We start from the raw sequence: 26,727 nt of genomic DNA on the forward strand, positions 1-26,727 counted from the left end.
CGAGGCCAAGGCTGGCTGGCCCCCGAGTGCCCAGGAAGGCCCCTGAGGCACAGCAGGAGCCCACCCCACGGCCCCGGCAGCCAGGATGGGCACCAAGCCCCCGGACTCCTCCCCAGAGCCAGGACAGGCCCTGCCTCCGAGGCATGAAGCAGCGGTAGGCGACGACACAGGGGGGATGTGAGTTATTGGTTTCCTTTCCAGCCTGGAGATTAGACTTTGTGCAGCCCGGGCTGCAGTTACAAGACGGGAGGGAGGGGAGGTGGGGAGGCTGGGAGGCCAGGAGGACACACGTTGCCCCTGGAGGCCTCCTTTCCTGCCCTTGGTCTCTGGTGGGTGTCGTTCTAAGAGCTATGTTGGGTTTTTATACTACAAACAAGGAGAGAGCATCTCTTTGAAGAAATGGTGGCTTTGTGACAGTAAACTACATTTTGCTGTCCTTTTAACGGGCAAATAAATACTCGCTGCTCTCAGCACGGGATTTACCGGGCAGCAGAAAGGGACTTACGGGCAGATGACGCCCCCACGCAGCGGTCCCACAGTGACAGGCTGGAAGACGCCCGCCCCGCTCCCGCGCACACCCGCCCGCCGCCACGGAGCCTCCCCTTCCAGCGGGCAAGGCTCTCCCGTGGGAGGGCGAGTGTGGCCCTGGCCTCTCACTGGCCCTGACCTTTCTGGCCAGTTCCAGAGCGGAGGTTAATTACTGCCCAGAAATGCCATCCTTTCCCGGCTGTTTAAATACCAAGGACATATTTGAAATGGAGGAGAAAATAATGTTTTTACAGCAAACGGCTCGTGAATATTCCGTGCTCATTACCTCACGCTCATGATGTGGCCCTCGGGGTGCTTCTGGAGGTAGGCCTTCACCACCCAGGCCGTGTGCTCCCGGTACGTCATGACGCGGCTGCAGGGGAGGGGGACGGGGTCAGAGCCTGGAGGGCTGCAGGCCGCTGGCGCAGGCAGCACCGGAGCAGGCTGGGGAGCCGCTGTGACTTCGCGGGAGCGTTCACTTAAAGCCGTCAGGGTCTGCTCCGTCTCGGGGTCGGTGGCCTCCACCCACCGCTCACCATGATGTGGGGCCGCGGTGAGGCCCCCTGCGAGCACAGCAGTGCTGCCCCAGAGCCCCCCGGACAGGGCTTCACGCCGCGCAGCTCCCGTCCCGCGACTCAGGGTCAGGAATGAGAACCCCAACCGAGCAGCTGCTGAAGCAGAGACCCCTGGCGCAGAGGACACAAACCACGGGTCACAGCTGGGGTGCGCGGGTGCCCAGCGTCACCGCCCTCAGCGCCAGGAGGCCCCAGCCGCACCCTCGGGGCCGCGCCATGACCCTCGGCTCTGCGACTTCACTGCCTGCTCAGGGTGGCTTTTCAAAACGATGGCTTGAGGGAGAGAAGACTCACCCGTTCAAAGCGCACCGTGCATGGGTTTCGGTCGCACACAGCGTGTAAGGCACTTCCCCAGCCCAGAGAGAAACCCCGCTCCCCACCCTCACGATGGCGGCTTTCTGGGGTGCTGCCCGTTCTCTGTGGGGACCCTCCTGCAGAGAGCCTGCAGGGCGCGTGTAGGCCCACCCGGCACCGGCCCGGCCTCAGGTCTGTACTGGGAGACCCCCACCTGACGTGGCCTGACAGGGCCTCTGCAGCAAACAGCCCACCCAGTGGCTCATCCCACGGGGTCCCCTCAGCCCACGGCCACGTACCTGCCCACTTGCCCCTCCCTTGCCCCTGAAGGCCAGGCTGGATTTTCCGGGACAGGGTGGGTGTTAAGCACATGGCCCCAGGGGCCCCAGGAGACTGTGCTGTCCTTTACCAGCCGTGGGGCTCGGGCGAGTGACCGCCAGCTGGACCTCAGCTCCTCACCTGCCCACAGGTAACAGCACTTGCCCCCCAGTGCCTGGCCCCACCTGGCCCCTGGCCTAGGACTTGCCCCCAGTGCCCAGAGCAGTCATGACACGCACGTCGCTCAGTGCTGCGTGGTGCCCTGGGAGGTAGGGCGGTACTTGCCAGGCCCCCTGCCCTGCTAGTTTTCCCCTCCACGTGCCATGGGAATGTGGCCTCTGTGGGGGGTGCCCAGTGGGCTTTGGGATGCTCACTCTGTCTGGGCCCAGAAGCCTGGCGGCAACATGACCACCTTGTCTGGAGGGTGCTGGTGTTGGGGGGGGTGCAGATTACCATTCACTGAGCGCCATCCTCCGGTCGTAGACACGGATGGAGCCGTCGCCGAGGCCAGCCACAATGAGGGAGCGGTGGGAGTCGCAGGACAGGCTGGTCACGCAGCTGTCAGCGCCCGTGGGGATGTCCTGGGGCCAGGCACAGGGACTGTGGTGAGGCCCCCCCCAGTGGCCAGGCACACCATCACCCCTGGTCTGGGACCCCTGCCTTCTTCTCCACTAGGGAAGGCACCGAAGGCCCAAGGAGCTCAAGGGACCCGCAGGGGACCGGAGTTGAGTCAGGCTCACACCCGCCTGAGACCCCATCCCCTGTCCCCAGGGCTGCAGCCAGCACACAACTCTGGGGATGGGATTTTGGTGCCAATTAAACTTTCCAGTGTCTCCCTCTTTCCTAAAAAGGAAGACAAAGCACATTTTGGTAGGGACGGATCCTCCTAATTAGCTCAGGAAAGGGTCCAGGGAGTTCTGCCTCCATAAGCCGCCTCCTCGCCACTCCTCCTGGCGGCCGTAAATGCCGCAGAAGGGCAGGGGTGATGAATGCCTGGTAGGAAACAGCAGGACACAACAGGGGCCACAAGAGGGAAAGCACTTTCCCATCGTCAGGGGTTTGCTGCTCTCGGGCACACGGGGAAGAAATCCAGTATGGAGTCCGATCCGTTTAAGACGCAACAAGACGAGGGGCTGCAGCCAGCCCTCCAGGACACACCACCTGCTGAGAGGACTTGCAGGCAGGAGGGGGCCGGGGACAAGACCAGGGAGCCGAGCTGAAGACAAGCTCTGGGGACACGTTCTCCCGAGTAAGGGCTGCGAGCATCGGGTGTCCACGCTGCACCGGAGGGATGCAGGGACTGGCCAGCCCTGGGCCCCAGAAAGGACATGTGACAAAGGCTGACTGTGCCATTGCAGGACCTGAGCACAGAGCAGAGGGAGGTCACCTGTGCCTGGGCGGTGGGAGCTTGGACAACTGTGCCCCAGCCTCACGTCGGCTCCCCATCCCCAGCCCTCCCAGTTCAGCCTGGAGCCCACCTTCCTCCACTGGGTTCCTGTGTAACGGACGGCCTGGCGGGAGGCCCAGGGCGGGGAGGCCAGTAGGCCAGAGCTCCTGGGCCTCAAGCCACAGCCAGCACCATCACCTGAAATCTCGGTAGTCCCGAGCTGTCTGCAGCCCTACTGCCCCTTCCAGCATGTCTCTGTCAAAACCAATTCCCTCCTCACTCTGCTGATTACAGCTGGAAATGAAAGATGCTTTAAGAAGCACACAGATAATTCACCATTCCAGTTTAAAATTGTTCACCCTGCTGCTTTCTGATACTCCCTAATTTGCATGGATAAAATAATTTTGGGAAATAATTAGGATCAGCATAGGCTTAATCACGCTGCGATGCAGGGTCAAGTGTCACAATAAACGTGCATCAGGAGACAGCTAGCTCCCGCACACTCCCTCCCCGGCGTGACCCCTACTCCTGCTTCTCCTTGACAAGGGCCTGTTTGGCGGGGGAGCGGAGCTGGGAAGCCGGGCGGGGTGCTGTGGTTACCTGCACCTTCATCTCACGGTCTGTGTCCCAGATCCGGACGATCCGCACGTCCCCGGAGCTCATGAGGAGGCCAGTCTCCTGCTCCCAGTCCACCACCATCCCGGCTCCTGGAGAGACACAGACCACTCCAGCGTCACCATGGGAGCCTGTCCTGGGCAGCCACGCAGCACCAAGGAGCGCCACACCACCCACAGCCACGGCTGGATCTCCAACCCCACGGGAGCTCCAGGCTCCCGGTCTGGGTCAGGGCAGCAATTCGGAGTCTTCCCCGGATCCCTGCTCTGCCCAGGGGTCTGCCGGCGGGATAGCACCATCCTAGGGCTGTTTGTTCAAAATGCCCGTCTTCCAAAACCCCAGGGCACAGGGGGCAGCCCTGCAGCTTCAGAGCGGGCATGGAGACGCTTCTCTGGGCCACATCAAGGCTCAAGGACGCGGTTTCTCGGGGCTGAGCAGGAGCTCTGCAGAGGCCGAGTGGAGCGCACCGGGGGTGGGGTCCACGCTGGCACTGCAGCGTTCCTAAGGAGGCATTAAACCTCACCGGAGGGGCTCTACCTAAAACCAGGTTACGTTTTAAACATTCAGGAGAGATCCCATAGCCACCACCCAGATCTAACAGTGACTGGCGTTTCCTTCTTTTTGTTCTTTTGTAAAGAAGCAAGATTTTAGACCCGCGAAAGCCTCACTTGCCCACTCTGATCCTGGCTGAACCGTCCGAAGGCCGAGGGCATCTTCCCAAGCTGGGCCGTGTCCATCCCCCACCCAGGCGCACCTGTCCACACACGAGGACAGCTTCTGCTACCACCAATCTCACATGGGGCATTTTCTAGGAACCTGTGTTCCTCTTCCAGGTCATGTTGTGAGGACTCATCCTGCCCAGTAGGTTGGGGTCTGATTGACCCATTTATTTATCTGTTCTCTGACTCTGCAAACCGCGGCTGGAGTGGCCTCACATGGAGGGAGTCACCCAGGCGGGGGGCGCGCCCCACGGTCCCTAGGCAAGGCCGCATCTGCAGCCGTGGCAGAGACCCACACGGCAGGTTCCCCCAGACCCCGCGGTCGCTGGCGTTTACGGTACTCTACCTCCGCCAGACGCATGCGCTGCGACCTGCATCGTGATGCCAGGAGCTCTTCCTGGCCAGGGACACACCGAGGGTCCGGGCATGGCCAGCAGCAGGGAAAGGCGGACGAGTCGGGGGGGGGGGGTGTTCATGATGCGGGGGGGAGATGGCACAGGAAGCTCTCTGACCCAGAAAGGAGAGAGGTGGGTGGGTGCCGAGGGTCCCCGTCCCTGGGAAAGGGGGCTCTGAAGCCCCACTGTTTCAGACCCATTTTTACTGGACTTGATATATTTGGAAACATTGAGGACGGAGCGCCGACTTCTAACCTGGGCCCTTTGTGGCTCATGTCAGTCACGTGCCCCTCAGCACGTCACTTCTGAAGTCAAAACCCCAAACCAGCGCCAGGGGTGGTCCATACACATCACTCAACATGGGCTGCAGCCCTTCAGGAACCAGTTCAGAGACCGGAGAGTGGCCCTGGGCCAGCACCCGCTAGGACGCCCATGTGGCCTGCCCCAGCCCGTGTCCCAGGAACCACTGCCTCACGGGCCAGGTTAGGGAGGGAAATGGACCCCGCCCGCCTGTGAGCCTTCTGTCTGGGGCCCCTCACATGACGGGGCCCGACGCCCTCACGCAGTGGAGAACCAAGAGCACGTGATGAGCGGTGGATGGCCTTGCATCACGGCGCAGGGACGGCCATACAGCCGGGCAGCGCACAGCCTCGTATGGTGGGGGATGCACGACCTTCTACGACAGGGAACAGACAGGACTCAAAGGGAAGCTTGTCGAAGGCCCCGAAGACCCAAGTCTAAATGGGGCTAGAAGGTCAGGTGTGACCTGAGAGAAGGATGAAGCTGGACAGGCATGAGTTGATCACACGGTGGGGGGGGGCGGGCAGTTCGTCTGTCTGTGTCCAACTGGCCTCGGGCAAACCTACATGCTCTCTGGCCCCCAGGTCAAGGTGGGGCCTGGGTTTTCTGCAAAGGCTCCAGCTTCAAGAAGCATTCTTTGTAAAATTTGTAAAACTAAAAGTCGTTTGCTTTGTATAAACTCTGTGAGGGGTTTTAAAGAACACGCGAATTCCCAAGTCCGAAAGCACTGTGGTTGGACCACAGGCGCTGGGCGTCAGCCTGTAGGCCGCTGCCCTGGGGGAGGAGTGGAGGGGAGCATGGCGGGTTGGTGCCGGGCCACCTCTGCGCCCACCTGACAGCAGCACTCCCAGTCTGTCCCGGGAACAGAGCTTGGAGAGGCCGCTGCTAAGGCTTCTCTCCTGGCGGGATGGGCCTATTGTCCCACACAGCCGCAGAGCACGCAGGCCCCTGAGGGAGGACATGCGGCGTGGCCGACGTGGCAGAGAGCACACCGCCTGTGTGTTCAGACATCCTTGGCCGGCCCCTGGTGCTCGGTGTCCATGTAGTCAGTGAGGATCTGGAACAGTCTGGGGTCACGGGGACAAGCGGAGAGGGTATGGGGTGGGGAGGGTGACCCAAGGACGTGAGGCAAGAGTCGCAGCTGCTCTGCGCCGGGGGTGTGAGAAGCCGGCTTGCTCTGTTCTGTTCTGTACGGCCGACCCAGGCTTGAGGGAAGGGGTGGAGGGCACCTTCCTTCCTGACGCATCTTCTTCCTGGTGGATTCAACAAGGTGGGTCAGGGCCCACTCTGACGCTCTTGTTCTGACTTAATGGCCTCTCTGAAGACCCTCTCAGGTGCGGTGAGCTGGGTGCTGACACCCCGGGCCTCGGCATCTCCATCTGGCGCAGCGGCTCGGGGAGTGTGTCCGCTCCCACTGTGAGCAGAGGGAGTGATCGCGTGAGCTCTGGATCCCTGTGAACTCCAGACTCTGTGATGCCAAGCAGGTTCTGGGTAAAGTAGCAGGGAGCAAGTGTTGCAGTCAGCGGACTAGAAAGCTGTCTGTGCGCTGCATGCGGCTGGGTTTTCCTGAGTCCTGTGCACCATGTCGGGGAGGCAGACGCCGTGCATGTGAGACAAATCTGACCCTAGATAGGACGCTCAAGTGCCGGAAACGTGGTGAAAGCCATATTCTCTGACCCTGTGACCCTGAGACACACAGCACAGAGGGACAGCCCTGGACACGGAGCCCCCATCGCCAGGAAAGCCACTGCCCCCCCTCAACGCTGGTTTCCTGATCAGAAACACAGGCACATGGCGGTCCTGTCCCACAGGAGGGCCACAGAGGGTACAGATGGGATACCCACGAGCCCCAGTCTTCTGCACGGGATGCTTCCTACACAGGGGCCCCGGGACCCTCAGCCAGCGTGCAGGGCGCGTCCCCTCGGGGCCCAGGGACCTCGGCCAGCCTGCAGGCCGCATCTTTCCACCATCCCCATTGCAGTCAAGGACCTAAACTGTTTGGTAACTTTCAGAAAAGCAAACAAAAGGGAAGTGAGGTGGAGCCAGGACCCCAAATGAGCCCCCCCGTATTACTGCCTGGTTCTTCCCGTGGGGCCATGCCACCTCTGCCAGACAGCATGGAAACACAGAAGAATTCGACAACTCAGCTGTTTGCTCTCTTCTAAACGGATAGTGTCCTCAAAACTGGCCTCTGAGATGTGCACGATAGCCAGTGAATGGCCAGAGCCTCTTGCTGCCAGAATACCTGCACAGCGCTGGCCCGCTGGGGCCCTGGACCCCAGGCACGGCACACCCCTGTCCTTGAGAAGCCACGGCGCAGCCTAGGGGAGGCAGGGGAGGCCCTGTACGGGTGGGGGCACAGCCCAGACCGGGAGGCTGCCCCAGGGCCGTGGTGCTCTAAGGGGAGGTGTGAGAAACTCCCGCTGCTGGGACGCAGCTGGTGTGTTAGCTCGCAGGGTCAGAGCAACCTGTGCGGAAACAAACCTCCTGAGAGAGCCGGAATGCGGTTTGGGGGCCTTAGAGCCTAACCGCTCCGCTGTGTTGGACTGTTTGCAGGTGCCCCTCACCTAAGACAGCGAGGCTCCTGTCTGGAAGGGAGTCTCTCAGAGCTATACGCGACTGCGGGGACGAACGCAGGGCTCGACTCTGCACCCTGACCCTCCTCCACAGAAGGCCCTCCTGCTTCCGCCCGGCCTCCTCTTGTTTCCCGTGGGTCCGGAGTCCCAACCATGTCTCGCTCCCCAGAAATGGAGCGTGGCCACTGGCGTTCTCACCGACACCTCTTCCAGCCAGCCCCGCGTCTCCACTTCCACGCGGCGGGAGGAGCAGAAGGAACAAAGGTGCTGGCTGCATTTTAAGTGACACTCCTAAGATTCATCTTGCCCTCGAATGAAGTGCACCTCACTCCTGTAGGTCACTACCGCTGCAGGGGGCCTCCTCCTTTCTCTGGGCACCCTCACCTCTCCTGCCAGTGTCCTCCTGGGGTGGGTTGGCTTTCTGCGTTTCTGGGAGCGAGCAGGCTGCTGTGGGCTCCCCTTGCAAAAGGCCACCGCTGGCTCGCTCCCTGGCGGGGGAGGGGGGCGGTGTGCTGCAGGCTGGCCGGTACAGGCTCTGTGTACGGCCGGGACCCCGCTTTCTGCCCCTGGGCGGGGGGGAGTGCTGCAGGCTGGCCGGTGCACACTCTGTGTACAGCTGAGACCCCACTTTCTGGCCCTGGTGGGGGGAGTGCTGCAGGCTGGCCAGTGCATGCTGTGTGCAGCTGAGACCCCGCTTTCTGGCCCTGGTGGGGGGAGTGCTGCAGGCTGGCTGGTGCAGGCTCTGTGTGCGGCTGGGACCCTGCTTTCTGGCCCTGGGAGGGGGGGGCGGTGTGCTGCAGGCTGGCCGGTGCAGGCTCTGTGTACGGCCGGGACCCCGCTTTCTGGCCCTGGTGGGGTGTGTGCTGCAGGCTGGCTGGTGCAGGCTCTGTGTACGGCTGGGACCCCCGCTTTCTGGCCCTGGGCGGGGGGGCGGTGTGCTGCAGGCTGGCCGGTGTAGGCTCTGTGTACGGCCGGGACCCCGCTTTCTGGCCCTGGTGGGGGGAGTGCTGCAGGCTGGCTGGTGCAGGCTCTGTGTACGGCCGGGACCCCGCTTTCTGGCCCTGGTCGGGGGAGTGCTGCAGGCTGGCCAGTGCAGGCTCTGTGTACGGCCGGGACCCCGCTTTCTGGCCCTGGTGGGGGGAGTGCTGCAGGCTGGCCAGTGCAGGCTCTGTGTGCAGCTGAGATCCCGCTTTCTGGCCCTGGGAGGGGGGGTGGTGTGCTGCAGGCTGGCCGGTGTAGGCTCTGTGTACGGCCGGGACCCCGCTTTCTGGCCCTGGTGGGGGGAGTGCTGCAGGCTGGCCGGTGCAGGCTCTGTGTACGGCCGGGATCCCGCTTTCTGGCCCTGGTGGGGTGTGTGCTGCAGGCTGGCTGGTGCAGGCTCTGTGTATGGCTGGGACCCCGCTTTCTGGCCCTGGGGTGGGGGTGCTGCAGGCTGGCCGGTGCAGGCTCTGTGTGCAGCCGCATGGAGGTTTTTAAAAAGCTGAGGACTCCGGCCAGCGCAGCAAACTACAATACCCGAGCACACGCGACCACATTCCATGTTCCTGGGATGGCTGATCTCCCTGCCCACGGTGGGGTGTGGTGGGCGCTACCCGAGATGCAGACTCCTAACCCTGCCTGATTCTATCCTGGGGACAGGCTCTGGATGTACCACCCAATCTGAAACCCGCCAAAGAGGGGACTTCTTCCTCACAACGTAGATCCGCGGGGCAGAGATGGGTTAGGGTACCTGGAACGTGTGGTTCCATGACCCAGGAGCATCCAGGCCCAGCAGACAGTGGAAACGGACAAACACATTTTAGAGTCTGGATCTCTGTAACACCACGGTCGGCCCTCCGGACCCAGCGGCCAGGAAGTGAAGGACCAAAAACCTCATCTTCAGGCCCACCACCTGCAGGGTGGGCTGCAAGCACGAGTGCCTGGGTCAGGGCAGGGCGTCATGGGGCGTCAGTGCTGCCAGCATGGCCGGGGTGGTGGGGTCTGTGGGGCAGACAAGCCTTTGCTCTCATCCGAGAAAACCGAGACAGAGGCGGAAGGACACGGTGACTGTCAGTTCATCATCCCCGTCAGCACGTGACCTGGCCTGAAGGGGCCCAGGCAACACAGAGGAGGCCGTGTTGGGGCCTTAGGTGGCAGAGATAGACATGGGTGACTATTTTATTCCTAAGATAATTAAAAAATACAGTGACATTTTAAAGCACCCACAGAGACAGTGTGCCCGGAGCTGCCCGTACTGCACGAGGTCACCTACCAAGGTTGGCGACTCCCCAGGGCAGGCGCTCAGACAGAGGGGAGAGAAGGAGCCACAGCAATGACTGGCCGTGAAGAGCATGGCCACCCAATGTCGGGACACAGACAAGGCCACATGGGAAGTGGACGGAGTCGCAGCAAGGCCAGGCTGGCAGGGCAGGGGCAGGAGGACTGAGCCGCTTTCCCTGTCCTTTCAGTGGCAAGACCACGCACGACCCCACGGCTGGGTGTCTCGGGAACCCAGACCTGACAGACTGTCGACGTGCAGCGGCAACACAGCGGGCCCATGAGCGGAGAAGAGCCCGCCACCAGGGCGGCTCCCGCCCTGGCCCCTGAAGGACCGGCCTGCGGGATGGCGGCTGTGCCCACCCCACAGGCAGCAGGCAGAGCCGGCCGGCCGCGCCGCAGCCACACCAGCTCAGCTCCGAGGGCACCTCTGTTGGCCCCGCGAGGGCCCGGCGAGCGTCCTCGGCCTCCACCATCCAGACAGGCACACCTGTGTGCCGCGACGCTCTCCTTGCCCACAGGGAGTTAGTCTGGGCACAAAGAGCACAGAACACAGGTTCCCTAGGCCCCCAGTGGCGCGTCCTTTCCCAGCCACAGAGGCTGCGAGCTAAGGGGAGGCTGGGGCAGGTGCACGCCTCAGACGGACCCCGTCTCCTGATGGGGAAGCACTTCATGGCAAGCGGGAGAAGGAAGCCGGCTGGCTTACGGTTTGGGGAGTCTGAAGGCGGCCTGGGGGGAGCCACCTCTAAGGGGGATGCGGGTGGCTGGGCCCGGCAGCCTGGGGCTGTGCCACTCCCAGGGAGGACCCACCTCTGGTTGTGGGCAGCATGTCCGAGAGCCCCTGCCAAGCAGTCACCATCTCTGGGTTCTTTTCCAAATCTGCGAAGTTCTTCCAGACTCTGATGGCACCATCATCTTGGGGAGAGAAGGGCAGGAGGTGAGAACGCAGGCCTGGCTGCTGGGGCACACGGAGGAAGGCCCCGGGTGACAGGTGACGGTGCCACGAGACAGGAGACTCTGCATGTCTCCCGTGAGGTGGCCCAGTGTAGGAGCAGTGGGGCCGGTTCCTGGGAGGCCCATGTCCACCCAGGCAACCTCAGACTCTGGTCCGCAGGGGACGCCGCAACAGGGACACAGTGGGACCTGCCGCTACCCTCGACCTCTGACCTCAGGTGGCCACCCTTCCCTCCAGTGACTCAGTCGTGCCAAGTCAGGCCTTCGGCCGCACCCCTTCCTGTCTCTGCCCCACACAGGTGGGCCCTCAGCTTGTGGCCTCGCAGGCTCCCCACAGCAGGAGGCAGGCTGGCCGCCCCTCCCTGCGCTGACACTCAGCCCAGGGCCTTTGCGCTCTTCCGCATGCCTGAGTGGCGTGAGCGTGCAGCTCTACCCCGTGTCCTTCCTCCTGGCATTGCTCACAGCCACCCCAGACCCCGCTCTCCGACTCACCAGCCCCTCATGTGTGGCCCTGAGGTGACTCCCGCCTGGGGATGGCACCTGCCTCATACCACGGAGGGAGGACGAGGTCACTTGAATGTCTGCAGGGCTGCATCCCCACCTATGCCCGTCCCGTCCCTGGTCTCTGTGACAGTGAACTTTCCCTGCTCTGGAACCCAAGCCCTTGTGTTCCTCCATCGGGACCCCCTGGGGACCCTCTCCTGTGCCCGCTGTGCCGGGAAATCACCCTCTCCCCACCTCCTCGGCGCTCAGAGGTGCTCAGTGTGACCTGTCCTACAGCCTCCGCTGAGCCGCCCTGGCTTCCCCCTCCCCCACTGCCCCGGGTGCTCGTCCGCCCCTCCGCCCGGATGCCTGCAGCGGAAGGAACGGCTGTGGCTCAACTTCATCTGGTCCTGAGGTGGCACTGCCTGGGAGGGAGGCTGCCAGCAGGACCTTTCCCCACGGGCACAGCCTTCACAGTGGGGGCCAGGAACCCTCTGAAGGAAGGGGGAGGCAGCGTTCCAAGTACAGTCAGCTCAACTATGTCGATGGCTCAGAAGCTCAGGCCTAACACGGGCCAGGCCAGGCCAGGCCATGATGGGAACATGCCCAGGACAGGACGGGACAGACCCAGGACAGGGCAGGGACAGGGCAAGCCATGACGGGAACATGCCCAGGACAGGACGGGACAGACCCAGGACAGGGCAGGCCATGATGGGAACATGCCCAGGCCAGGCCAGGGACAGACCCAGGATAGGACAGGACAGGACAGGGCAGGCCCAGGATAGGATAGGGACAGACCCAGGACAGGACAGGGACAGGCCCAGGACAGGGCAGGGACAGACCCAGGAAAGGACAGGACAGGGCAGGCCCAGGATAGGACAGGGACAGGGACAGGATAGGACAGGACAGGGACAGGCCCAGGATAGGACAGGACAGGACTGGGGTAATGCAGGGAGCCAGCCTGCATGCCTACCTTGGCCCTCCTCTCCCTCTTGCCTTGTGCACCCCCTTCGCCTGCCTGCCTGTCCCACCCCAGGCCTGTCATCCCTGAAGGAGGTGCAGTTCGACCAACAGTGACTTCTCATCACCCACAAACAGTGGGATCTCTTCTTAAAACAGCTAAAGGAGCCGGCTGTCACCCGGGCTGGCTCACTGGGAAACCCATTGCCGGGAGGGGTAAACTGGTGACATTTCAGACCCAGAAAGCGAGCACGAGGCCCAGCACTGGCAGCGACCTGCCAGGGCGCAGAAGCCTGGCCTGAAGAGGAGCTGGATGCGTGGTAACCAGCCGGCAGTGAGGGCGGGAGACCCCGCAGGGGCCGAGGCAGCACCTGCCTCCCTCACCCTCTGTGCTCCAGGACCACCCCCCCGCCCCTGCCTTGCCTCCAAGGGCATCACAGGGGCCACAGGGACAGAGGCTGACAGGGCCTTTCCTGGTCAGCAGAGGCCTGGGCCCCAGAGGAGGCACTGGTCACCTGCTTGCCTTGCTGTCTGTGGGGAAGCCTGTTCCCCAGGAAACCTCCTGCCTTTGCTGTGAGCAGTGCCCTTTGCCCGAGGAACCATCAGGGTCAGCTGTGTGTGAGTATGTGCCCCGGCCCCGCATGCCCCACTCACCCGTGGCCGTGAGCAGCAGCGAGCAGTCCTGGCCGTTCAGGTACTCCATGGCGGTGACCCTGGTGTACCGAGGGTTTCCGTTGTGGAAGTAATCCAGCTTCTCCCCTTTCTCCCAGTCCCAAAAACTTTGGGGAAGGAGAGAGGAAGGTCGGTCATCAGGGAAATGCAAACAAAAGCCACAGGGCGATCCCCCCTCACACCTGCCAGGGTGGCCACTAGCAAACCCACGGAGAGCCACGAGCTCTGGGAGGATGTGGAAAAACAGCCCACGTGCACGGCTGCTGGGCGTCGGTATGGGGGCCCCCAGGGGGTCGGTCACGGCGGTCCCACCGCTGGGTGTGCTGAGACATCAGTCCATCCACGTCACAGCAGTCTGGTTCACAGCCGCCAATGGAACGGCCATGATAAAGACATGGGCGCAAAGCAACAAAGAGGACACAGCGCTGTGTCTGGGAGACACAGAGCGAATGAACAATATCCCTCAGCACTGTTATAATTTTAATTATTAAGAATACCTGACCGTCTACAGAATCTTTAATAAACATTTCTCTTTCTATTTTAAAGGGAGCTGTTAAAAATACAAATGGGTGGGTGGCACGGAGCAAATTAGAATCTGAGATAAAGTTCAGCTCCTTCGGTATTGAACAGAAGCTGTTCGAGGGCAGACATCAAAGACTCCGTCCTCCATGCTGATTTTTGCTTTGTGGCTTCCTTTTCTAACAAAATCAAACCCAATAAATCACCAAGCCAGACTTTATTCTACTTTATGTTTTGCCTTCCTCTGAGTTAAAAATGGACATATGTTTTACAAAATAAAAAAAAAGGCTGACCATACGAACATACTGAAAGAACAAATGTGGAAATGACCCACGTGTCCATTGCTGGATGGACTTTAGATAAAGCGTGGTCCATCCACACACGGGGCTGTCACCGGCCTGCATGGGGGGACATCCTGACACCTGCCACAACGTGGCCGGACCTCGAGGGCACTGTGTTCAGTGCGAGGGGCCAGACACACAAGGGCAGGTGAGGTCCCTGGGGCCTCAGATCCGGAGACAGACAGTGGATGGCGGGCGCCGGGGGCTGGGGGAGCAGAAGGCGGAGTAAGTGACGAATGGCGACAGACTGTCGGTCTTACAAGACAGAAAGAGCTCTGGAGGCGGACGGCGGTGGCGGCCGTGCAGCAGGGTGAATGTGCCTGGTGCCCCGGAACAGCGCACTTACACACGGTTACGGTGCTAAATTTTGTGTGTATTTTGCCAGGATAAAGATGCTAAATTTTGTGTGTATTTTGCCAGGATAAAGAAAAGAGGAAGAAGAAACAAAGGGGGGGAACACCCCTGATCTCCTCCCCCACGAAGTGGGTACGTTCTCCATGGCAAAAGGGCAACGCCTGTCACAAATTAAACTTGGTGCCTTACTGCTAGTTTCTTCACAGGTGGTAACAAGGGCTCAGCCCTCGTGCGTGCATCTCCAGCACGGTGCAGTTTCGAGGAGCCCACCGTGGGTACTGGCGCCAACGCCCCAAGCTCCTGTCACCACCCCGCCCATTTCTCCGTGTGTTCCCGAGCCCTGCCCCTCGCAGCGGCCCGGAGGGCTCGCGGGGCGTGGCTGTCCCCAGCTGAGACACAAGCGCCCTGCGTACCAGATGCTGTCTTTGTCAGCCACGGCCACACATGGTGTAAAGGGGTGGAACTTGACCACGGAGGGGACACCGGGATTCCTGTTGAGAAATATCTGGTCGTCCAGTTTGGCGATACCTGCCCAAAGAGACACACAGCGATGGGCCTCAACGTACAGCACCCGGGATGACGTCGTGCTAGCACGGCCGAAGCCGCGCCTCCCGTTTGGGGACCTGGGAGGGCACGGGGGCACACAGGCCAAGCAGGTGTCGGACGAGGGCCTGGCTCCCCGACCGCAGCGTCCCCGCCCCCCCACAGCTCCCAGCACGAGGCGGATACGCGGCAAGTTTTCAGCCAGGGCCTATCAAGTCTACACACGACGACGCACGAGCCGACCTCAGACAAGTGCGATGCGGTAGGAGTTTATGAAGACAGCGGAAGGGCCGCCATTTCCAGCTCAGCCCCAGGTGGCAGCATGGGGCACACACGCAGCTGAAGTCCTGGTGGGCCCCTCGGAAGGGTGGTCCCTAGTCTCCACAGATCGCAGGGGAGCTGAATGGGGATTTACTCACTGGGCCCCAGGAAAGAGGCCCCTCGGGGCTCTGAAGGAGTTTGTTTTAGAAAAACTATTAAAAGAGGCTAAAAAGGCCAAGAGACCAAGACAGGGTTAGATGCGTTTTTGGTGACGAACACGTGGCTGATCCTGAACAGCCAGGGGCACAGGGCCCTGCAGTGTCGTGGCCTTGGGCGCCGGCCTGGCCCCAGGGACCCTGGAGGGTGCTGGCGCTGGCCTCACAGTGATCCTGGTCCTTCACAGCTGCCCCCTCCCTGCTGAAACAGCAAACACTGAAAACCACCTGAGGACAAGGTTGAGGGCCCCAGAGGTGGTGCCCACGGCGGCGGTGACATGCTCTTACCCAGAGACGCCCTCACCCTTGGCCGCGGGTGTCTGTGGAGGGGCCCAGACCGCGGGCTGCTGGGAGACACTGGGGACACCCGGCTCCCAAGTCAGGGTGCACTGCGCGTATGTGACAACATGGTCCTGCTGGCTGAGGCGGCCAGGGCGATGCTGGGCACAGGTCACAGGGCTAATCTACGGGCATCATTTCCCTTTCTCATCGGTGCCCCGCGGCTCTCAGAAAGAACACTGCACACTGACTGCGGACAACGCACGGGCGGCTGAGCGGGAGAGTGGTGTCACCAGTGTCCCCTTCTCTGGTGGCCGGGTCCACCGCACAGACCTCTGCATCTCGAAGTCCCACTGGCTGACATCTCCAGTGGCTGCGTCCAGGAGCTCCCCCTACTCTGTTCTAACAAGGAGGCATCTCTTTCCCGCAAAGACCGGAAAAGAGAACCCCTGACCCTGGTTTACAAAGACAGTCATTTGCTTTTGTCCAGAGAACCCAGCTGTTTCTCAAGAGCCCCCAGCTCTGGTCCGGCCCCCAGCCCTGAGTGTGGCTTTGCTCTTGTGGCCAGTCTGCCTCCAGATGCCTAAGCGTGGGTGGCAGACTCGGCTTCCCTGTGGCCCGTGGAACCAGGGTCCTGAGGAACAGCAGACTCTCGAGAAGACAGTCTCCCGATGCCCTAATTCCCAGAGTGCCCGTCAGGCTCTGGCAGCTCTGTTCTCTCCTCGAGAAGAAAGCCATGGGGCATGGCAGGCCCTGGCTGCGTGTGTTCGGGTGCTGACGGCCAGGCCAGCAGACGCCGAGTTCCGGAACACCAGAGCGCTTTAAATCCAGCTGTCAACAGCCCCGTCACGGAGGCACAGAGCTACGAGCAGCCGAGACTGGCTTTCAGCAGAAGGGACTGTACGCACTAATGAAACACGGCCCCGAGGCAATTTACGGGACAGCGCTGAACACAGGGACAGCTGTGCACGGAAGCGGCCTCTAGAGCGGCCGCCTGTGCGCCTGCCCAGCCGAGCACGTCTGCAGGACAGCCTGTCTCATGGGCTCTTACCCCCGACTTGAAAAAGGAACCCATCACAATCATCACAATTTTAGAGAAGAGAAAGGCAAGGTCAAACAGTCAACAGAATGGCCGAGAGTCCGTGACCTCCCTCTGTGTGGGGACCCGGGCAGCTTCGGTCCACCGTCTGGTCGGCCCAGTGACTAGGGCTGCGCTGGCTCCTCAGAAGACGTAAGCTCACCCCACGTCTCTGTGCACCCGGAACCAGGGACCGAGGCGGCACCCCCCAGAGAGAGGGGGAGGAGAAAGGCTGCCTGGCGTGCCCGTCCCCATCCCTCCCTGCCTCATGCCCAGGGCGTGTGGCTCAGCCCTGCCCGCAGCCCCTCCGTGGCCGCTTCAGCGCGGGTGAGGCTGGGGGCACGCAGGGGGCGGTTTGGCATCTCTTGGCAAATCTGGTAAAGGTTTGGTAAAATGTGACTCAATACAGCTTCGGTTGACAAAGAGTGATTATCCTAAGGACAGGTGGGGGCCAGCTAGACACAAATGGGGCCTCCTGTTTGTCTTGTGTCCCCAGAGAGAGTGCAGGGCTGGGGAGTGGTGGGGGGGCTTGCTCCTTCCCCTCTGGAAATGGCAAAGTGCACAAGCCATGAGCCTGAGAGAAGCTGCCAGCCAGCTGGGGGCAGAGGGCTTTGGGGGGCTTCTGGGGCCCAGGGTACGCCCCCAGCCTCAGGACTCCCAACCCCCCACCTCTCCTTGAGGAGGGCCTGCACCCCGTCTACACCCCACCAGCCCCGTACCACGGTTGGCGGGGCATCCGCCTCACCGAGGGCCCTCGGAGGACCTCGCCCTCGCGAATTGAGGAGGCTTACCCTTCTGGATGAGCTGTCGCGCCTGCTGTCTGACGCGCGTGTTGCGAAGAAATCGCCACTCCCGCTCCTTGCGGATCTGACTCTCCAGGTCATGTTCTTCTGGGATCTTCAACAATAAAAACACCGCGTGAGCTTCGGCGGTGAACAGACAGTTACAGCCACCTTGTTTTATCGCATCTCAAAGACGCTGCGTTTCTCCCTAACGGGAGATCTGCGGCCGCCCTGCGCCCAGCACGCCCGTGGGCACCATCATCCCAGCAGCGCCTGCTCACTTCGTGTCTCCGTCACGCTTCGGTGACTCTCACATCTCACACTGTTCGTTATCAGTGCATTTGCAATGGTGACCTGCGGTCAGTGATCACGACTCTGAAAGTCCGCATGACGGAAAGCATTTTACAGCCATGAAGAATCTGTTAATTAGGGCCCACATGCTGTTTTTTCAGACATGGTGCCCCTGCACGCTCAGCGGGCCACAGCGCAGGGCGAGGGTGACTTTGATACACACCCGGAAAGCAACGCACATGCCGACTCGTTCACCGTGGTGCCCTGGACCTAAACCTGCAGTGTCTCCAAGCACCAACCAGACAGAAAGGACCCTGTCCCCGAAGAAAAGTCTGGGTTCTCGGGTCTGGTCAGAGCGCCTGCTGCCCCGCCGGCAGGTGCACAGTACGACCAGCGGGGGCCGCCGCACAGTCAGAAAGAAGCGTGGGACCTCTCTCCCTCGGTGGGGGCTGCTGCGTCTGGAGGCTGAGAGGGCCACCAGTGAGGGCGGCTGCAGGATGGCAGCCGAGACTCAGGGATACCCCAACCCTGGAGGGACATGCGCTGCCCTGCTCCTAGGAGCCCAGCACCCTGACGGGCAGCAGGGCGGTCATCTCTAAAGCAGACATGGAGCTTTAGGGAGAAGGAGCTGATGGGATTCTGCAAGAGGGACCTGTGGGCCTGAGCCAGGCCAGCTGGAGGCTGACAGCACATTGAAAAGAAGGTGGGTGTGCTCAGGGACTTTTGTCTTTTTTTCTCTCTCTGACACCATAGAACTGGGGCTTTTCGCTTGAAGAGAAAGGGGCTTGGGACAGCGACACAGGGGGAAGCCGGCCGGGCCCCTCGCGGGTGTTGTCAGGAAGGCGCCGAACTGCTCAGTTCACACGAGCTCCCAAGCACCCTGCACTCTCCCCACCGAGCCACAGCTTCAGGGACTGAGCTGCGCGCACCAGTCTGCTCTCTGACCCTTGAGCAGAAAGACCCGTGTGTGCACGTGGGTGTCTATGAGAGGCCTGCCTCTGGCCATGAAGCCGGCACTGAAGTCTCCTTGTGCAATAAAGGTCTATTTCCTTAATCCTCACACGTCGTCAAGTAAACTGGATTGACTCGGACTCCCTGCTTGAAAACGCGGGGCTGTGAAGTCCCGAAATACGAAAGAAATGAAACAAACAAGAAATAACCCTACTTACTCCTGGCTGAGCCAAGCAGCTGAGCGGACGGTCGGCGAGAAAACAGCGCACGGGCACAAACAGCCCACACTCGGTATTTACACACTGTTTCCTCTGCTGGAGAAAGCACCGGATGACAAACAGCGAGTGTGGCCACACGCAGGTTCTCCTGCACAGGCACGGCCGCGAAACGAGAGGTCTGCACGCGCACAGGAGCCCCGGTCCTGCTCTGGGCGGCTGCGACATGAACGTCTGTGCCGGGAACGCTCCACGCCATCCGATTACGAAACAAACCACCCGACCTCACTTCTGGGGCCCACGGGTCTCTCCTGCCAGCATTTCCTTGCTCTGCTCCTTTTTTTCCTTAAAAATCACAACCCCACACCTAACAAAATAGCAACAGCTGCAACAAGGACGTCCAAACATGGAGATGACATGAAAAGATGGTGTCAGCCTCCACAGAACACTTGGTGGTTTGGAGATAACCCCCCCAGGGGCAGACGGAGTAGATAGCGGGTTTCTAACAGCTGATTTTGCTTGTGACAACCTGGAGCTTTTATTAGAAAAGAATGGCCAATGGCCAGTAATGTTGAGCGACAAGAACAGCCCCAACAGACAGAAGGCCCCTGCAGGGCCAAGACATGGCCCTCTGATGCAGTCTGGTTTCCGTGGGAACGCACCAGGGGAAGCACAGAAGGTGCTCTGAGCAGGAGGGGCAGGATAGGATGGGCACGGAGCTCCTGGATGCACGTGCCCCAGGGCCCAGGCACCCCCTCGCGCAGGCAAAGGACCAGGGGCCCAGGGACAGACCTGGGGACTCCAAAGGACACAAAGCAGCAGCTGTAAGGATAGGTAAGAAGGTGTGTGGACGTGCAGGACCCATGCAGCCCGACCGATGGATGCGTGGCCCAGGGCTCCTGCCTCGGCCGGGGGCTGTCATGTCCCCGTGCTTTTCTGACAGGAGCATGGTGCTCCCACGGCAGCGTCCGCCGGAGTCCACTGTGTCTGCCCCCACGGGCATGCTGAGTCACCCAAGGACAGTCACAGCTGACCTGCACACGGCTCCGCAAGCATGGCAGGCATCCGTCTGCGGACAGTCTGCTAAGACCCACCGGGATGAAGCAGCAGGATGGGGAAGCGTGGGTGTGGAGCAGTCTGCACGATGAGGGCCATGACACCTCGGTCCCAGCAGCTCCTGGATTTTACACAGAATCCAATTTCCACCCTGAAGCTTCCCGGGGATGCAGGGCCGGGCCTCAGGCCTGGCTTGTTCCTGGAACTGGGGGCAGGGATCAGTGGGTCCCCCAAAGGCAAAAGGGGGATAGACCCTGGGAAAGGCTCGGTAACTTATGCTAAATGCTCAGACCCCAAGCTCCCTGTTTCTACCCACAAACAAGGCCTGTTCTGACAACACAACCCAGTGCCTCTGGACCTGCTTTTCACGATGTTCTGATTTTTCCGGTTGTGTGACAACAAGCCCCCCATCCCCGCCACAAACAAGGACGTGGGCTCTGGCGCACAGAGAGGTGGTGGGTGCTGGCAGCAGGCGTGTGGGTGACACGGCACCCTCTGATTCGGCCAGGCCTGCTCTGTGCTGGCGCCCTGTGGCCACTGGCAGGAGGAACTCTGAGGCTCGGCTTGGGTGCCCTGTGCGCACTGGGGCGCAGACGTGGGCACCTTCGCCGTCCGACAGCACTTCCTGGGAAGCGTCGGGTCGACGGAGGTGGAGTCCACGTGCAGGACACCCACCCTCTCCCAGTGGAGAACAGAGCCTGGCCCTGCTCCATGGCTCCTCTGTGGTCGGCCTGCCCCAGCCCACGCCTGGCACCTGCCCTGCTGTTCTGGCTTGGCTTTTCTGGAATGTTAGGTAAATGGCTCTCACGGTGTGCAGTCTTTGTATCTGGCTTTTTCAACGGGCCTAACGCTCGAGGTTCATCTGTGTTGTGCGTGTACCCGTTTATTTGGAAAACCTTCTCAGGTGACTGGTATTTCTCTGTACGAGCCCATCACAGCTCATGCGCCAGATGAAGGACATCTGGCTTTCATCTCATTTTCAGCGAGGATGAATAAAGCCACTATAAACGGGCACACACAGGTTGTCATTTCTCCCAGGGGATGTCCGTCCAGCAGGGGTGCTGGGCTGTACGGTAAGTGTGTGTTCAGTTTTATAGGAAACAGCCAAACGTCTCCAGGGCGTCCGTGACACTCGTCCTCTGCACATGGGGTGACAGTCTCAGCTGCTCTGCGCCCTTTGTCAGCACTTGCCACTGACGGACTGAGACGTAAGCCATCGTCTGGAAGCACGCTCGTGTCTCCCGTGGCAGCTTGAGCCCCCAGTGACCACCTGCCTTAACGTCCCACACCTTCTCCGTGCTCCTTGCTGTCTGCACACCTTTTTGGTAACCGTTTGTCCATTGTTTTTAATTGTGTTGTGTCCTTCCGTATGGAATTTTGGGAGTTCTTTCTGTACACCAGATGCGAGATTTTTTTATCAGATATGCACTTTACAGTATTTTTCTCCAGGCTGGGGCTTGTGTTTTCATGTTCTTAACAGGGACGTTCACAAAGCAGTTAATACGATGAAATCCACTTACCATTTTTTTTCTTGTGTGGCTTGTGCTTCTTGTGCTTCTCAAAGACCCACTGCCTAACAGGCCAGAAGGGGCTTCTAGAAGTTTCCTAGCTGTAGGCTTCACAGCAGGAAGAGATGCTCTTGGAGTTGGTTTCTGAATATGGTGTGGGAGATGCAGTGACGTTCTTTTTCTGGGCAAATGGCTGTCCAGTCCCTGCAGCACCACTTGCTGAAAGACGGCCCTCTGTCCGTAGCTTTGTGGAAGATCGGTGGGATGTGCCGCGGTTCCGTCTCAGGACTCCGTCCTGCCCCCCTCCCCCGTCCCTGCGTCTGCCCTCCCCATTCCACTCCTGCCTGACGTCACGGTGACTCTTGAAATCACAGGAGTCCTCCGACTGTGCTCTATGACAAAACTTCTTTGGCTATTTTAGTTTCTTTGGTTTTTCCCATAAGTTTTAGAACAGGCCTGTCGATTAAATCAAAACCTGTTGGGCTGTTGAGTCGGGTGGTGTCGACGTGTGCGCCAGGTTAGGGAGACCCGACACCTTCACGTCACTGAGCCCTCCGGCCCACCAGCGCACCTCCCCTGGTCAGGTCTCCGTGAATTTCTTTTGGTGGTGCTTTGTATTTTTCAGCATTCGGGTCTCGCATCTATTTTTTGTTTTTTAAAAATTTATAGCTAAGTATTTAATGTTTTGGGGGGTGCTATTACAAGTAGTTTAATTTCAATTTCAGTGGTTCATGTAGAAATACAATCAGTGTTGGCATAATGACCGCGTATCCCGCTGTCTTGCTGACTCCTCTATTCTAGCCTCATGTAGACTATGTGGGATTCCTGAGTACACGGCGGTGCCGTGTGAGCAGGGAGAGTTTTATTCCCCCTTTCCGCCTGCACGCCTCGTCCTCTGGTAGGATGACGAACAGGAGCGGTGAGGTCAGAGCCTTGCCTTCGTCCTGGGTTTCTCTAAACACCCCGTCTTCTGCAGTGGGATGGACAGCCGTGGGTTCTCAGGCGGGTACGAGGGTAAGGAAGCTTACCTCTGGTCCTCGTTAGTAGAGAGTTTTATCATGAAGAGTTGCTGAATCTGTCAAACCCTCTTATTGCGGCTACTGGGATGCTGGGAGTTTTTCTTCAGTCTGCTGATATGTTCAATCACACGATTAACTTAAAACATTTCAAACACCGATCGAACTTTGTGTTCATAAGACATAATCCAGTTGGTCAGTGGTGTCTTGTCCATTTTATACTTTGCCGTATTTGGTCTGTTAATACGACGATGGGGGTTTTGACGCCACGTTCACGAAGGACGTTGGTTTGTTGTGTTTTATTCCTGTAAAGTCTGACTGGTTTTGGTATCACAGTAATGCTGCCTTCACACAACGAATTGAAACTATTCGCTCCTTTTATTTTCTGTGACAGACTGTGTAGAACTGGTATTTTTTTCCCTTACATGTCGGCAGAATCTGCCAGCGAAACTTCTGGAGCTGGCGCGGTCTTTTCTTTGCTGGATGCTTTAACTGCAAACGCGTCTCCCTTCACAGATGCAGGACTAGCCGCGTTCTCTGCTTCACGTGGAGTGAGTGCTGGTGGCTGGTGTCTGTCACGGACTGTGTCTACTTCCGCCAAGTCGTGGCGTCAGTGGCTGTAACGTCGCGAGGCTACTCTCTGTGTGCCTGTCCTCAGCCAGCTCCATCCCGTCCCCGTTCCCGCAGCTCCGCAGCAGGGTTTGAAATCGGGAAGCTCGAGCTGGTTATTTGGTCTGTCCTTTACAACGTTCTTTGTCCTCAGCGCTGTTCTGGGCCTCCTGCGTTTCCATCTACTCTTAGTCTCAGCTTGTCCGTTTCTGCACAAAAATGGCAGCTGGGTTCCTTCATGTCACAAGAGAGCCTGCTCCAGAACATAGTTCTTCCTGGCCATGCAGACCCGAACAAAATCAGATGGTGAAGTGACAAAAAGCCAAAACGGTCCTGGCTGCCACGTGGCGGGGGACCCGGTCCCCCCAGGCCCGAGCTGCACTATGGCTGCGTGCCGTCACGTGGGGGATAGCTTGTTCTCTGGTGAGTATCTCAGTCTCCTTTACGGACCTGTGAGGCCGCTTAGGGCTCTGGCTTCCGAGGTACAAGCCTGGCTTTGAGCTACTCTTACTTTACGTGTGAAACAGGCGAAGAAAGCTCCGAACGCGTTTGCTGCACGCAGACCATTAGATGATGAATTAAATTAATAAAAGGACACCCTTGTGAATAGCAGCTGGAAAAAGTAGAACAATTTTTAAAAAATTACAATGAGATAAAAATGCATCCTCTTCTAACGTTCAGAAACGGTCTCTAATTAACGTAAGAGAGGTCACTCAGGCCCTCACGCACCCTCACGTCTTAGCTGCCGTCAGGAGCTGCGGACAAAACCCAGCACAACAGAGACTCACTTCCGACCGCGACGCCCAGCGCTCGTCATTTGGGGCCACAACCGCGTGAGAGTCTGTCAGAGTGAGGCAGCTGCTTACTTATTCAACCACTTCCTGACCGCCTCCCGCGGGCTACGCGGGAAAAGCCCGGAATGACAGCTGCGAGGACTCTCCTTCCCCAGGCCCACTGCAGCGTCCACGCTCCAGGTGCCGCCACGATCCCTGCTGGTGACGCACGGGACCCTCCCCGGGGGGAACTCCCGACACACTCCAGGTGCACAAAGAGGGCACGCAGGCAGCGGACCTGTGGTGACACGGGAAAGGGGGTGCTGGCTCCGGGCGTATGCGTGGGCCGCACAGGAGCAAAACCGCAGGCCTGCGCTCGGGAAGCTGCGTGTGCCGACCGCGCTCCCGGGAGGGAGTTTTGATGGCGGCCCAAGTACCCGCACTGACGAGAGGACACCTGACCCTGGGAGGACCACACTCTCTTTCAGGCTTCAGAGGAAGGAGCATGGTGACCGTCAACGCGCACGGCTGGAACGGGCAGTTCTCAGACGTCAAGGAGAGCCGCTTATCACGCCAGGAGCCCCCGTAACTTACAGGCGGTGCCACTTCCGCCAGAGGCACAGCAGCCCCCACAGGGCTCCGGCCGCCTGGCCTCGCTCGCGGGAGACGGTCAGGGCGACCGAGCTTCTGCAGATCCTGAACAAGCCCCAGTTCCCTCAGAGCAGCCGTGCCCGAGTGCCAAGGGTGGCTCGCCGCCCCCAGAGGCCAATTCCAGCACGTGCTCACTCGTTCCTTTCTTAGCGAGGGCCCGGGGGCGGCCTGGGCGCCCACCTGGCGGCAGAGGGCAGGGTGCTGGAAGCCCTGAAGGTAAGCAAGGCCTCCGCCGCCTCTTGCGCTTACCGCTTTCGTACTTTTGTCCTGACCGTACAGGTACTTGGTGCTGAGTGTAACACAGAGGAGACAGAAACGGATACACACGCGCGCTGCCCGAGACCCGCCACGGCCGCGTAAGTGCTCTGTGCGCAGGTGTGCGCGCGGCGTTTCCAACAAGGACCCCTCTGTAGCCAATTTACGTCCCGCTTTCTTCCCTTTCTAAAAGTTCAAGCACGAGCATTTCCTTAAGATACTCATTTTCAAGCTTAATTTTTTAATAACAATAAAACATTGTATCAAATATTTCGTCATTGCTAAGCCCTCTTTCCCGACGGGCCTTCGGGCGGATGCTAGTTTTCGCTACATAAAAAACACGCAGACCATCCGCAACTCTGATTCTTAGCTTGAGTCGATCATCTCAGCAAATGAACTACCGCGTCGAAGGGCGCGGCTGCTCACGGCCTCTCACGCTCACTGCCCACTGCTTTCTGGGAGTCAGGGTCAGTTAAAAACGGAAGGGGGATCTCCCGCTGTCAGCAAAGGGGCTTGGTAAACTACAACTCTGTCGTCTGCCTCAGGTCCCGACAACAACCGTCTGCTGTTCCTACAGACTCACTGGGGGACAAGGAGAGCAGGACAAAAGCTGTCACAAAGGGTCCAAGTAGTCCTCAAGGAAACTGCTCAGAAGTGTCGCTTGCCACGCGATTAATAACAGGCTGCAGTTTTCAACGTTCTTTATGAGGGAGAAAGAACTTTCTAAGAATGTGCTTCACGGGAAACTCTGCGCCAAAGCCCCTGTGGCACTCCCGGGGAAAGAGAGCAGGACACAGCGCTGCCTGCCCCACCCGCCCCCTGGACGCAAGGCTCCGATCTGTGGCGACGGGACACCTCTCGTCGGGGCCGTGGTGGAAAGACACCGGGGGCCAGCTTCCCGCAGTCAGCCTGGACGTGTCAGAACCGTCCCCGGGGTCGGGTCTTCGAGCCAAGCCTGCTCCTCAGTGCAGCAGCCCAGAGCCCGAGCCTCAGGCTGCCCTCACCAGGAGGCCTCAGAGGGCCCGAGGCCCTGCTGAGCAGGACAACGCGATGCACTTGTCCGGGCAGCTCAGACAGGGCAGGCTGGCTTGGTTTTTCTGAGAAGACAGGAAGGTAAATGAAGTCTGTCCCTTTTGCTGTTCTGACTGTTCCCATCAGCACCATCATGGCAGTTTGGGGGCGCCCTTCAGCAGCCATAAATGGGATGGGACAGGAGCCCCAGAGGGTCAGCGGCTGGGCTGGCGGGAGCCACGGCAAGTGGCCAGCTGGGCTTGGCATCAAGCAGGCCTGGCAGGGTCAGCCGTTGGCTCGGGGCAGAGGGCCCAGACCGCTGAGGCCAGAGGCAGGGGTTCTCGGGGAAGGAAGGAGGGCAAGAAGGCAGCCGAGAGCGGGGCTCTGACTGACCCCAGCATCTGCGTGAGGACACAGATGGGACGCCCACTTTGCACCCGGAGCGGATGCGCACGCTACCTTCATGACAGGCTGGGCGAAGTACCGGGCACTCCAGTCACAGAAGCCGGTCTGCGTCGTGGCCGAGACGAAGCTTCTGTGTCCTGCAGTGTCATCCGCGTCGTCGGTGGTCTTCGGGGGCATTGCGGGGGGGAAGGGGGGAGAGAAAATAGAAGAGTAATCATATACTCCACACACCTCTTTGTGGGCTCCAGGGGATTGGAAAGGAGACAAAAGTCAGTGGTCTGGCTGCTAAGAACATTTTTCTGCGGGCCTCACTTCTGCGTGCTGGTGGCAGGAGACCCTGACTGTGTGGCCAGGGCCCCGGGGAACCTGTGTTAGGGAGGGCCACGGAGTCTGTGCTCAGGGGACTGTCCCCCCGGGGCCAGCCTCGGTGGCTTGGCCTGCACAGCCTGTCACTCTTATCCTGGATGCACAGTGCAGGCGCTGTGAGGTCAGCAAGGCCCCCGTGGTCTCTATGCTCTGGTAGGGCAGGGGCTGCCGGCAACGTGGCACCCAACCGCACAGAGGGGCTCCAGCACAGGAAGG

The 26,727-nt window shown here is 60.1% G+C and overlaps 1 protein-coding gene across 3 annotated transcripts in view; it reads right to left on the bottom strand.

Moving 5' to 3' along the window:
• RPTOR (regulatory associated protein of MTOR complex 1) overlaps positions 1-26,727 on the bottom strand; it is a 317,986-nt gene that overhangs the window by 3,106 nt on the left and 288,153 nt on the right. For all 3 annotated transcript variants that reach the window (XM_045813984.2, XM_045813983.2, XM_045813988.2), the window contains 8 exons: positions 26,200-26,310; positions 17,414-17,519; positions 14,660-14,774; positions 13,015-13,139; positions 10,774-10,878; positions 3,703-3,809; positions 2,169-2,296; positions 815-901 (listed from right to left, as the gene is read on the bottom strand). In XM_045813984.2, the coding sequence (XP_045669940.1) occupies positions 815-901; positions 2,169-2,296; positions 3,703-3,809; positions 10,774-10,878; positions 13,015-13,139; positions 14,660-14,774; positions 17,414-17,519; positions 26,200-26,310 (884 nt within the window). The remainder of the gene's footprint in view (positions 1-814; positions 902-2,168; positions 2,297-3,702; positions 3,810-10,773; positions 10,879-13,014; positions 13,140-14,659; positions 14,775-17,413; positions 17,520-26,199; positions 26,311-26,727) is intronic.

Source organism: Ursus americanus, chromosome 23 (assembly GCF_024610735.1).
Source record: "Ursus americanus isolate L20-20 chromosome 23, mUrsAme1.1.p, whole genome shotgun sequence".
NCBI classification, from domain to species: domain Eukaryota; kingdom Metazoa; phylum Chordata; class Mammalia; order Carnivora; family Ursidae; genus Ursus; species Ursus americanus.